Genomic DNA, 14,597 nt, shown 5'->3' with positions numbered 1-14,597 from the left:
CAAAACAAAAGAACAGAAAATTTGTTTACGAAATAATTGAACGCTTAAACACTATTTTATGACGTATAATATGGGGAGTTTGGAAAACTCGACATTATATCTTTACAGTTTAAAATCACTTATAAATTATTAATTATTGAAAAACAAAACTAACACGTTTTGAACATTATAGCTTATGTTCTTGGTAATTCTTCTGTATTTTACAAATGTAGAGTTTTTGTTCTTCAAGATAAAACCACAAACCGAGGTTTTCTTACTTTAAAGGAGTCATCATCCACCGTGATTTTGATTTTGAAATCCTGGTCTGGATGAAATGGGAATGGAAGATTTCTGTGTTCCTCCGTACCCCAGGCGCCCCCTTTCTTAGAGTTGGTCACTACTTTGTTGTGGTCCCCGCTGAAGTTAAACCGCGCATCGAACACGAACGCAATCTCGTGCGGTTCTGCTTCCGCCCCGTGCTGAAGGTATACGGAGAATCTGCAACAGTTAATGTATGAAACGTTAAATAATAGTAACCAATAATTTTAAATGACGTTTATAGTTTATTATAAGTTATCCGACACTTTTTAAGATCATTTAACAACAAATAAAATTGGCGGTAAAACGTTGTGTTTTCAGGTCTAGAACAATTTCAAGTCTTTTCATTGCATATGCATGGAGCGTCGGACTCTTACCGTTTTCGGACATTTTCGCATTTATAATTTGAATTTTAGCCCATTTATGCCTAGCGTCTCGAAAAAGGCCTTGGCAAACAGCGTAGACCCAGATGACACCGCATGATGCGGCGTCTCATCAGGGTCTGCGCTGTTTGCTTTAAGGCATTTCTGTAAGAAATATTCTAAATATAGAAATAAATATACAAGACATCCCTAATTTTGGAATTAAATTGATCCAGTTTAGAAGGATGGGAAGAGTCCACTAGGCATAAATGGGTTAAACATGCCCTACCTGGATGCACCGCTAGGTGCTCTCCCCTTGATTGTGATCACCTGAATCGACTCAGTGTCTATGAAGTGCACGAACGGAACTGACTATAAATCGAAATAAAATAAACCATAAGAAAGGAAGCTATATGGACCGTATGCCAATTGAATCATGTGGGGCGTCGCTTTTAAAGTATTTGAGAAACTATGAAAGCATAAAAGACGTCGATATGTCCTTTAAATAAGATGCAGCCATGATCCATGTTTATTTCGTTTGAAATTTGAAAAAAAAACGTATTTTTATTGGAGCGGAAAATTAACGTTACTTAAAACAAAGTGCTGCGTTCAAATATATATAAACGTACCAGATATTATATAAATTATAACTTAAGCATTAATCATGTAAGTTTCAGTTAAACATAGTGTTGTTTGTATCTGCCACAACAGGTATGGAAATCATTATTCTCCTTTGTTTAGCATGTATTACACTGTCAAAACTTAAAACAAATGATGTCACTCTAAGAGCCAACATCCTCACAGTGTTGTTATTAGCAAAAAGATCGAACTCCGCATTGAAAGACATGCATACACAAACAGGCAAGTGTAATTTATGTATTGTAAACTAGTAGATAAACATTTAAACAACAACTGTGCATTACTGAAAAATAGAGTTAAGATATTTGTACTTTGAACTGTTTCTTAATGTTCATCCTCATACAAATACAAAGAGAATTATATCTTAAAAGAATAAATATTCATTACTTTCGATATGATTCTTTGTTCATAAACAATAAACTAAGGGAAATAATATGTACGATAATTGTACAAGGAATTAAAGTTATTCAACCTCCCATAATAACAGAGTTATGCTCCGCGCACGAAATGGACGCTAAAAAATAAGTGACGGTCTGACTGACATACTCTTATTACATCTACAAGACTTTTACGGTTCTTATACATTATACGTTACACTTAATCTCATTATCCGTGTAAACTGTACAATGTTGTATTTAAATACTTTTAACCCTCTGGCAGTCCCATCATAAACTTTATATTAACACTTACACGATATTTGTGGGTCCAATACAGAACACTTAATCTCAATGTCCAAGTACATACTTAAACACTTTAAATCCTAAGGGAGACTCTGTGCAATAATATGAAATTTAATCAATTAAAGGGCAATACTCTGTAAATCCTATTAAAGAGCAACTGTCCGTGTTCTCTGGATTTCCCCCTTTAGGCCCTCTATGGATTTCCCCTTTCTGCCCTCTATGGTGAAAAGATGCTTCACGCGAGTCTCTTCAATTCGTGTATGGATTTGCTCCATAAATCAAGAGGACAGAATGGCGATCGGAATGACATACGGACAGACGGAGGGCGAAATTACGGACGATGCAATTTCTATTTGCATCCCGGAGGAACAAATCACAATGCCAATAGTAGTTGCACAATCATTGCGAAAGATCCCCGCAAACATTAACATCATATAGTTTAAAGGTTGCTTTATATATACATAAAACAAAAACGAAATTCAAAACGGGAATAGCTGCGTTAATACATTTAACGCAAGTGATACGCATTTTGTCCGCTATATAAAAAGTAAAACATACGTATCTCCAAGTGCCCCTTAACATTTTAATTGTTTAATAATTTTGTTATCGATCTTAATGTAAAACAGTCCTCAAACTATTTTAACCCATTTATGCCAAGTGGACTCTCCCATCCTTCTAAATTGGATCAATTTATTTCCAAAATTAGGGGTGTCAAGTATATTTATTTTTATATTTAGAATATTTCATAAAGAAAATCCTTTAAGCAAACAGCGCAGACCCAGATGAGACGCCGCATTATGCGGCGTCTCATCTGGGTCTACGCTGTTTGCAATGTCCTTTTTTCAGGACACTAGGCATGAATGGGTTAAATATTTAAGGTTCATGGGGGGGATAAAATTCATTAAAACTTCGCTTTGGTTTTTCTTCGTTGAATGTGGTACAATATGGTCAAACTATATATCATTTTAAAGCTAAAGACAGATAGAATAACATAAACACATTTTTGACAGTCAATATTTGTGTGCTTTATTCATATATTGGTTTAAAACCAATACATTTTTAAACTAATTTACAAAATCTCAATCTAAAGTTAGGAAGGATATGCACTACCTTAAGTTGAATAAATACAAAGCTATATACATATACAAGGTCAAGTTAGCAACATTACACAGAAAAGTATTGTCATAAAACAACAAATGAGTTTTTATTCAACTGCATTTTTTGGATAAATATCCTAAACAAAGTTCTAAAAATAACTTAAACGTAACTACTTTTTAAAATTCCAGGTATGGTGGATAATAAGAGTCACAATTCTATTTCAAAGGCTTAACAATTTTGTTATTTACCTCTCAACCAAATTGCAAATTTTAAACCATCTCAAATCGAAATAGATTGCAGACGACATATAAAATTGTAAAGGAATATAAAGAAATTGGCAAAACGATTGATTTTATATTTCGATTCCTTCTACCCATTTTGAAAGCGTGGCCATCGATGTGATCCGTAGAAAAACGTGCAAAACAAATCGGTCGAAACCACGTGCAGTGGTGAGAAAACCGGGTATGTGTATACACATACCTTAGAAAACACATACTTAGTTTGACAGTTGGGTGGCAACTAGTAAAACAACTATTAACATTAATCAGCAAGAGATCGCACTAAATAATAGAAATGACCACGTAGAGATATCATCACTTACCTTATAACAAACATTTTCCAGCTGAAAATTGTCCCCCACACGTCTTTTTTAGTTTATTTGTATTGTTTTTCTGGAGCCGAAGTGCATCTCACAGAATATCCATTCAACTTCCGTTGTTTTCACTTTCGTTATTAAAAACTCCATTTAAAGAATTATTTCTACTTTAAGATTGTTAAAGCGATGTTTTATTATATATTATCGATAGAATAGTATACCGTGATGAATTGAACAGAGTTACGTATCGATCTTTCTATCAGTCTGTAAGCGTACTATTTTATGCGCAATAATATATGTCGTGTGATTCGACAACGATTTTAAACATTGGTGAAATGCTTCTTACATAGTTATTCTTTTGAGTGTTTATGAGGTCTGATCGTGCAGTTTGCAAACATCAACGGAAAGATTACAATCCAATGCATTTGTCATCATCAACCGTCTGGAATGTCAATTAGGCGATGAGTGAGTTTTTAGCATGTTTCTTTTTATTTTATTAATTGAAAAATGGCTGCCCCCATGGTGATGAAATGACATGTGTTCGAGTTTTGATATTTCTAGATATGTAAACTTTTTTTACTATTTAAGCGTAACTTGCCCTCGTCAATGTCGATATTATTCACTAGTTATATAATTTTCCGCCGAAATACGTGGAATAAACATGATTCAGATTTTTGAAAATAATGTATATTTTAGTGTTAAAATCGCTTTGTATTTTGATTGATTTTGTGGATGTTATGATACGTTGATGTACAAAACTGGTAGCAGTTTGAAGGAAAAACATCCTTTAAAGCATATATGTATACATTTTCCATGTGGCACTCTTCCTTTAGTCAAATTTGAGTTCAATGCTAGGGGTCCCACATTTTTCAAAATGAAGCCTCTACATGAACCTTAACGTAACAAACACAACCGAATATGTTACGGTGTGAGATATGTTGAAAAGTGTATGACGGAATCGTGTCAGAAAAATGTAATTCTTAAAAAAGTTGAAGGAACCAATTCATGACAAGCAAGATATGTCTGAATTGCACTGTTTAAATGTAAACCATTTTTGTATATCGGCACTTGATCGCGATAAGGCGGGCGGGGTTTGATTAAACATGAATACATTAAACCTAAACCTATGTGACATTATACAATCTCATATGACCTTTTTTGTTTGCCACTGGTCTTAACCCTTAAAGCGCTGGAGCTGAATTTTATAGGCCTTTGCAAACAGTTTGGATCCAGATGAGACGCCACAGAACGTGGCGTCTCATCAGGATCCAAACTGTTTGCTATTCTGATAGTATTCTTTGAAAAAAATCGAAGAAAATGCTAATTTTAGAAATTCTGCAGACGACATTTTAGCAGACGACAAATTTCCCAGCATGCAAAGGGTTAAAAACATGTGATTATAATATGATCGTTTTGTCTGACCCTGACCAACGAATCTGTGGAAGTAAATATCAAAAAGGTTAATAACGTTTCCCTGTGGGATTCATATTTTACACACAACAGTTATTTTCTACGAACAGGTTAATAAATCAATAAACAGCCCCTATCCTATATAATACTTCTACTTCGTATTAAACATTTCGTTAGCAATGTTTTAGCAAAGAATTAAAAAAAATCGAGACTGTCTACTTACAGGCTGTTTGATGTGGCGGACCATTTTCCGAGTTCAATATAGTAACACGATGTCCTTTTTATGATACACTGAAACCAGTGTTGATGAATCTGCTTTATTTACAGTTCATATCATAATGGCAGAAATATAATATCCACTTTATAGCTTTCGAATACGCACAAAGAGCTATCGGATGTGCACGTCATAGCTTTCCTTGCGTTCGTCTTAGCTATCGCTTAGTATCGCTAAGTAATATACATGTATTGTACTTAATTGGCAATTTGACTGAAACATGATAAGAATGAAATGAAAACAGAATGAGATTATAATGAGCAATACATTATACAGATAGTAATATAGTCATATTCCTCTTTCCCCTCTTGAGTCATTGGTATAGTCCTTTAGTGTTGGTTAAGTTGTGAGTTTAAAATTAATAGAATCAAAATCACTGATTTCAATTGAACATATGACAAAGTGTTTTGCTACCTGCAAACTGAGATATATTTGTACACTTAAAACGTAAATTTTAGTTGAATACATATGTTTATAGATTATGAAAAACAAGACATGTGACCACTCATGGTAGGTCAAACTGACCCATACTATGGGGATTATTATGCCCCGTTATTGACCCATACTATGGGGATTATTATGCCCCGTTATTAACTGCACATAATCCTTAAACCAAATTGAAGGTTAACGCGATCTTGACGAACGTCGGGGAGGTGTGTGAGTTGGATTCACAGCTGTAGATGGTTCCGCTGTTGATGGTACACGTTGTTGAGGCACTGATTGAGGCGGCGCTACTGTGGGTGATTTTGGAGCCACTGGAATAGGAGCGGTCGCAGGGAGATGTATTGTCACACGGGGTGTCCTGAGGATCAATAGCCATGTCATATGGAAGCCTGGCATTTTCAGCTAGGGGTTCAGTATGACCAATGTCCATAGATACGTGTAAAGGGGCAGGGTTTTGCTGACGAAGCGACATAGAAGTATTTGACTGATGGGCGGGTATGTATACGCCCTGCATATCAGTAGAAATCATCTGTCGAGCTGGGGTGAATACACAGGTGTATAACTGTGCAAGAACTTCCTGTTGCGTAGGGAGCCGTTTACTCGTAATGCATATTGGTCAATTAACGAACTTCGATGAACTGTCTTGTTTGTCCCATTTTAATAGGTAACGGCCAGTCTGATTTTGAATCCTAACAAGGTCGCCAATTTTAAGTGGCGCCAAGCGCCGGGAATGTTCAGATAGGCGTTCCTCGACCTTCATATGTCTGTGTTAAGAGCAGCTTCTCGCAGGTGAAAAGTGCCTTGCATGTTTCATGAGGTAAGTAGCGGCCTGTGAGAATGGGTATAACGTCCTTTACGGCACGACCGGAAACACACATAGCTAGTGAAAGTTTTGTATCACGGTCGGTGGTGTTCCGGTACTGTAGGATAGCGCGTTGATAAGCATCAGTGTTGAGCTCGCCATTTGGTCCAGTGTTTTCAGTGAGCATCCGTTTGACTGTTTTAACACCAACCTCCGCTCTACAATTACTGTGAGGGTTTGCCACAGATGACAGTCTATGGTGTACTCCCCAAGTTTTTAAGAAATCCCGAGTTCACAAAGAGGTAAATTCCGGGCCACCATCTGACGCCAGTTCATCTGGTATCCCGAAAGTGACACACGTTTTTCTCAAACTGTCAATAAGACCTGTGTATCCATTTGTAGATATTTCTACGATTTGAATGTCTGTCGATAATCACAAGATAGTTATTATGAAATATGATGAAAGAAGTCAGCACATATGCATTGAAAAGGGTATTCAGCGTCCACCAATAGTGTCGGTGGAGAATTTTGATGAGAATTCAGATGAATGTATTTCTTTTGACCTTGCGGTCAAGGATAACCCTTGAAAGTGCCAAGCACTTATTTTCAATGGTGTCCTTTGTTGTTGTTTTTTTGCTGACGAGACAGCAAGCAGAAGAGAAAGTATTGAGATGCAAGGAATCCGGGTGCGATACCTTTGGTCTAGCTCTTTGCGAATAGATCCCTTGGTTCTTTTACGTGCTCAGTGTATAGCATCGATCCACGCGAGAATTACCTGGGTTTCATACCAGTACATCTCTAGTTGGGTTGGAAAAACTTGAAGCATTTCTGAAATGTCCAGTGCACCGGCCAGGAATTGAACCGGGGACCTCTGGAATGGTAGACCAGTGTGTTACCAATAGTTGGTGCCATTCTATTGCAGTGTGTACACTTCTTCCTCATATCACTTAGGTCGGCTGTGATTCCTGACCAGAATACTGATTGCTCCGCCCTAGATGTCATCGATGTGACACATTGGTGTGCAGAATGAAGCAATGCTAATATAGTCTGTCTCAGAGCATGGGGAATTACCAGTCGATATTTTTTAAATAACGACACCGTCAACCGTAGATAATTGGTCTCTAATCACATAGAAGCTCTGTAGGGAAGGTGGGGGATCAGAACGAGTATTTGGGACATCCGCCTCGATGATCTCTAAAATTGGCGCATGTTCTCGTCACTTGATGTAGCAATGCGCACTTTGCCCCACGTTAAACATTTTAAGTTTTCAACCGAGGTGACGGCTGAAGAGTAGAGGTAAGATTCATTGTCCAAACAGACTGCAGAAACGTTATCAATTAGTACGATGGCTTTGCTTCTCCAGTTGGGTTGCGTGAGGCGGCGTCTGGTGCTCGATGTTTCGCACCTGGTATATACTAGAGCTGTAACGATTCACTCATCAATTGATTCGATTCGATTTCGATACCAAATGGTACCGATTCGATTATTTTCGATTCAAATTAAATTATTTGCAGCTTATTTTGCAAACTATTTCATGTTTGGTTTGTCGAGTGCATGAATTAATATGTTTGGTATTTGTTATTAACTGATTAAGTTATTATGTTGTACAATTAAAGTGTTTAATTTTTCAAATAAAATTTAAAAACGCACATTGTTTTATAAGTATCAAATATATTGAACAAAACTTCCTGTTGTGTTGAGTTATTCTTAAATAACATAAAATGCACCCTGTATCACATGTGTTTAACAGAAAACTAAACAAAAACAAACATGTAAGTATATAAACAACTTCCAGTTGACTTCTTAACAGAATGCACACAGTTAAGTAAACAAACCAACTGACTGATTTCAACTTACGTCAACGAAACACGTCTTGCAAGTTGCCTTTGCATCAGAACCTTCGCGAAGCCCAAAATGTCCCCATACTTTTGATTTTAATTTTAACGATGCGTCTTTCAGCGTGGTTTAAGAAGCCATTTTACTGGCTGATGAAATGCTCAGCATTGTATTCATTCATTCATTGGATGCCATATTGGCTACTGACCATTCACTAGACGTATTACAAAAGGGATGACAAACCTTAGCAAATCCGTAACCGGTTAACCTGTTTCGATATTCGGGCGGTAAACCGGTTAACCGACTGTCGTTGTACCACATAAATGAAAAAAGAAAAATCCGAAAAACGTATACGTTTATACAAAATAATATATATATATACATGTGTATGCAATTCTAACACGGCACGTGCCAAATTTAATATAAGCAAAGAAGAAAATCGTCTATGGGTTATTCTGCAATAATTATGGGCGGAGCTTATACACTGAAAGCGCGCGCTGTAAATAAACAAAACATGCCGATACATTTTCCACCAGCGTAATAATCCGGTATTTTATGAATAAAAGTTATTGAGGGCGGAGATCTGATCGACCGTTATAATGACAAGAAAGTTTAGACGACAGATTTGGAAAGTAAGGTTTAAAATGCGGATCAATCGGGATTGCAGTGAATCGAATCGAAATTGGCCGTATTGGTATCGAAATCGAATCGGAGACGTTGAACCGGTTTTTCGATGCATCGAACCGAATCGTTATAGCTCTAGTATATACAGCAGGCCCGTACCCAGGCACTGGGCCCAGGGGCCCAGCCCCCCAGCTGGCTGTCGAGTTATGATTTTTTAATAATGGGCCTACTGCAAATTATTCTCACATGAAAGGGCCCACAGTACACTTCCTCGCAATACGAATGCGCAGATGTGTTTTATTTCCCCTGATACACAAAGGGATTAGCGCTAATTTACTCGCCAGTGGAAATAAGCCCATAGGCTATGTTTTCTTAAGTGGGATCATATGGTGCTTGTATTCGGTGGAATTGCTCACTTTTTGATAAAAGCAACAAACTTGGCACATTTGTAGATATAAGTATTTTTATTACAACGAAACGGGAAAAACAAATGGTTAAAATACATTTGAACAATAAACACATTTACAAATCAACTGTCCTTAATATATCATGAAAGTGTACTTGCTTAATCGAGTGTTACCGAAACCAATTTAGCTGATGAAACGTTGATGAATCATTTACACGAATTAAAGATCAGAAGAAGTAGTTATAGAAATCTAAGGAATTTGAATTTCATCATATTTCTTTTTAGAGCAGTCGAGAATTTTACGGATAAAAAGAACATATACACTCTTGGGAAATCCCTACTCATTTACAAAGATTTGTTCATATGACAAATAGACAATGTTTGGCCCTTGAACAAATACGAGTAAACATATCTGTATAAGCAGGCACTTGGCCATTGTGATTTTAATTGAAGTACAAACAACATTTGATGTATGACACCAAAAGAGGTTATTTATTTCCTCGTTCATTACGCCGATATATGTAAAAAAAAAATCAACATACTAATTTTTTTATTCTGTGAAATTATTTTATGAATGAGGTCTTACATTTTGAAGTTACTGTTAAATTTGTTCTAGTGTGTTGAACTATTTAATACAATTAACAGCATTAAATTTGAAGTTTGCAACGTTTAATTGTAATATCGTGTTGAAAACGCTGTTAACAATGTTGGATTTCTTTATACAGAATAAATAGCATTTAAAATTACTTCCATTAAAAACAAACGCAAGTATTCAAATTTATGTTTATTTATGGATATACTAACAAATTGGTTACACATGTACATACTGTCTTAGATTTACAGGATGGTGATTATCGACGCAATTCAACAGATAAGTATATTTATAAGGATAATTAAATAAACTGAATTTTATGACGACCCTTCTGTGTTGCTCCACTGATATCTTTGCGATACATCTACTTGACTGTGTGAAAAAACACATGCAAAGACCTTCTTAATAGGTCGCCATTTGGACCACGAAATCAAGGTATAATCTACATAAGCTTGACTTCGTGAATGAGGATGTCATTTTGTATCCGAATGCAGTTGATTGATTTCATGGACAGCTTCTGTTCATACTCCAGGAACGTTTGACCGTTGACCTTCATCTGTAACGAAATGAATATAAAGTGACTTACTGACCGGTAATTAATAAAATAGGGTTAGCGTTTGTTGTTTGTTATGCCACGCTGATGTTGTTGTTTTCAAGATCATTATTTCGGAATTTTTTTGAAATATATTAAAAATGATATTAATTTCAATGATATGAGAGATTAGACAAGTATATGTGTGTGCGTTTTCAAAACAAAAGAACAGAAAGTCTGTCTACGAAAGAACGGAACTTTTACAGGTAAACATTAATATATGACGTATAAGATGGAGAGTTTGGAAAAATCGACATTTTATCTTTACAGTTGGCCATCACTTATAAATAATTCAGTATTGAAAACACAACATGTTTTGAACATTATAGCGCATGTTCTTTAAAAATCTTTTGTATTTTACAAATGTAGAGTTTTTCGCTCCAAGATAAAATCACAAACCGAGGTTTTCTTACTTTAAAGGAGTCATCATCCACCGTGATTTTGATTTTGAAATCTTGGTCGTGATAAAATGGGAATGCAAGATGTCTGTGTTCCTCCTTCCCCCAGGCACCCCCTTTCTTAGAGTTGGTCACTATTTTGTTGTGGTCATTGCCGAAGTTAAACCGCGCATCGAACACGAACGCAATCTCGTGCGGTTCTGCGTCCGCCCCGCGTTGAAGGTATACGGAGAATCTGCAACAGTTAATGTATAAAACGTTAAATAAAAGTAACAAGTGGTGAACTTGGTGATAAGTTCTTTTCATAAAAATAGTTATATAACGTATATATTATATTATAATTTATCCGACTCTTTCGTTGAGAAAATTTAACTACACATACACTTGGCGATGAAAAGATTTTCAGGTGTTTCCTGTGTTTTCAGGTCCAGAACAATTTCAAGTCTTTTCATGGCGTGGGCTTTGAGCGTCGGATCGGACATGTACACATATATGTTTGAATTTCAAACCAGCCCTACCTGGATGCACCGTGTGGTGCTCTCCCCTTGATTGTAATCACCTGGATCGACTCAGTGTCCATGAAGTGCACGAACGGAACTGGCTGTAAATCGAAATAAAATAAACCATAAGAAAGGAAGCAATCAGGATCGTATTCCAATTGATCCATGTGGTGTCGCTTTTAAAGTATTGGGGAAATTATAAAAGCATATTAGAAGTCGATATGTCCTTTAAATAATAGATGCATCCAGGACCCTCTGTTTCTTTCGTTTTAAAGAAACTGGAGCGGAAAAAATTACTTTTCTTTAAACAAAGAGCTTCTTTAAAAAAATATATAAAATGTACCAGATATTATATAAATTATAACTTAAGCATTTGTGTTAAACATAGTGTTGTTTGTGTCTGCCACAAAAGGTAAGGAAATCATTAATCTCCTTTGTTAAGCATGTATTACGCTGTCGAAACTTTTTTTAAATGCGGTCACTCTAAGAGCCAACATCCTCACAGTATTGTTTTGAGCAAAAAGATCGAACTTGACATTCAAAATACATGTTATAAAAACAGGCAAGTGTTATTTATCTAGTGTAAACCATTAAATAAACATTTAAAAAACAACTTTGAAATACTGAAAAATAGAGTCAAGATATTTGTACTTTGCACTCTTTCTTAATGTTCATTCTCATAACATGAATTTTTGCAAGGTTTTCTTTAATACAAAGAGAGTTATATCCAAAAAAGAATACATATTCAATACTTTCGATACGATTCTGTGTTCATGAGAAAAAAAACTAAGGGAAATAACCTGTACGATAATTGTACAAGGAATTATAGTTATTCAACCTTCAATACTAACGGAGTTATGCCCCACGCACGAAACGGACTATAAACAAATCAGTGACGGTCTTACAGGCATACTCTTATTACATCTACAAGATATTTGCGGTTCTTATACGGTATACGTTACACTTAATCTCGATATCCGTGTAAACTGTACAATGTTTTATTTAAATACGTTTAAACCTATGGTAGTCCCTACACACACTTAATACTTACAAGATATGCGTGGGTCTTATACTGTACACGTAATCTCAATGCCCAGGTACATGTTTACTTAAACACTTTTAATCCTATGGGGGTCTCCGCGCAATAAAATAAAAAAAATTCTCAAAAGTGTCACGGTCCGTGTTCTCTGGATTTCCCCTTTAAGCCCTCTATGGTGACATGAAGCTTCACGTTAATCTCGTCAATACTTGCATGATTTTGCTCCATCAAACAAACGGACAGAATGGCAATCGGAATGACATACAGAAAGACATAGGGCGAAATTACGCACGATGCAATTTCTATTTGCATCCTTTAAGCACAAAACACAATGCCAATAGAAGTTGCACAATCATTGCGAAAGATAACTGTGTCGGACAGATATATGTTAGCATCATTTAGTTTATAGGTTGCTTTATATATAAGTAAAAACAAAAAAAGAAATTCAAAACGGTAATAACTGCGAAAATACATTTAACGCAAGTTATACGACTTTTGTCCGCTATAAAAAAAGTAAAACATACATATCTCCAAGTGCCCCTTAACATTTGGGGGGAGAGTCGCTCGCAGAAGATTTTCTTAAAACAGATTATCTGGTGAATACATGTACTATTCGTTGAAATGAGACTCAAGAATCCTTAGTTATCCGTAAAACACGCATCTCAAGTAAAGTTATGTTGAGGGGTCTGCAACAATTGCAACGAACAGTATGTTGTCATGTCCTGAATATGTTACCGTGTGAAATATGTTGAAAAGTGTATGAAGGAATCGTGTCAGAAATTATTTTTTTTTAAATAATTGAAGGAACCGATTCATGAAAAGATATGTCGGAATTGGCACTGTTTAAATGTTAATCATTTTTTGTATAGCATCAGAACTAGATCGCGATAAGGCGGGCGGGGTTTGATTAAACATGAAACCCAAACCTATCTGATATTATACAATCTCATATGACCTTTTTTGTTTGCCACTGGTCTTCAAAACATATGATTATAGTATGATCTTTTTGGCTGACCCTGACCAACGAATCTGTGGAATTCTATATAAAAAAGGTCAAAAAAGTTTCCCTGTGAGTTCATATGTTTAACCCATTTATGCCTAGCGTCTAGAAAAAAGGCCTTGTCAAACAGCGTAGACCCAGATCAGGGTCTGCGATGTTTGCTTAAAAGATTTTCTGTAAGAAATATTCTAAATATAGAAATAGACATACTAAACATCCCTAATTTTGGAAATAAATTGATCCACTTTAGAAGGATGGGAGAGTCCATAAGGCATACATGGGTTAAACACAACAGTTATTTTCTACGAACAGGTTAATCAATCAATAAAAAGCACCGAACCTATATAATACTTCTACTTCGTATTAAACATTTCTTAAACAATTTTTAAGCAAAGAATTTAAAAAAAAAATCGAAACTGTCTACTTACAGGCTGTTTAATGCGGCGGACCATTTTCCGAGCTCAATAGAATGACACGTTGTCTGATTTATGATACACTGACACCAGTGTTGATGATTCTGCTTTATTTATAGTTGATCGTGTTCCGGGTTTCATACAGGCTCGTGTATAAGGTTTAAATAAAAATTACGTACGCACGCCTTACACAGGATGTACGTGCATACGGAAGCAATATGATATCAACTTTTTATCATACCACCGCATTGATATCTGCCTGATATAACGTTGCCTGGTATATTTTTTTATATCATGGTCAACAGGAAGTTCTTATATCAGTCAATGTTTCGAGTTATGTGGGATTTGCAATAAAGTCAACAATTTTTATCAACATTAATCAGGTTCAACAAAACAAACAATTTTATACCAAGAACGCATATATTTTATTCTAGTTTAAAGTCATCAATCACAAAAAAACGGTTATTTTTTTTTAATAACCACAGCCCGCACTACAAAGTTAAATGACGTCATCAATGGGACAATAAGTCTTAAATATCGATATAGTCATTGCACTCGCAAGTGTTGCACAGAAAGTCAAGGCAAATGATAACTGT

The 14,597-nt window shown here is 35.8% G+C and overlaps 1 protein-coding gene across 4 annotated transcripts in view; it reads right to left on the bottom strand.

The window, feature by feature from the left end:
* The window catches only part of LOC127873006 (galectin-1-like), a 43,108-nt gene extending 28,839 nt beyond the window's left edge, over positions 1–14,269 (bottom strand). The window contains exons 1-4 of one of the 4 annotated variants that reach the window (XM_052416540.1): positions 14,017–14,219; positions 11,568–11,650; positions 11,065–11,284; positions 10,272–10,615 (exon numbers count right to left, since the gene is read on the bottom strand). In XM_052416540.1, the coding sequence (XP_052272500.1) occupies positions 10,502–10,615; positions 11,065–11,284; positions 11,568–11,650; positions 14,017–14,040 (441 nt within the window). In that variant the 5' untranslated portion in view covers positions 14,041–14,219 and the 3' untranslated portion in view covers positions 10,272–10,501. Of the gene's footprint in view, positions 1–257; positions 478–948; positions 1,032–5,304; positions 5,477–10,271; positions 10,616–11,064; positions 11,285–11,567; positions 11,651–14,016 lie in introns of those variants that run through there. The other 3 variants (XM_052416542.1, XM_052416541.1, XM_052416543.1) reach the window with 3 other exon arrangements.
* Between the last annotated feature and the right edge of the window lie 328 nt (positions 14,270–14,597).

This window comes from Dreissena polymorpha, chromosome 3 (assembly GCF_020536995.1).
Source record: "Dreissena polymorpha isolate Duluth1 chromosome 3, UMN_Dpol_1.0, whole genome shotgun sequence".
NCBI classification, from domain to species: Eukaryota; Metazoa; Mollusca; class Bivalvia; order Myida; family Dreissenidae; genus Dreissena; species Dreissena polymorpha.
This window is presented reverse-complemented; position numbering and strand designations above follow the sequence as displayed.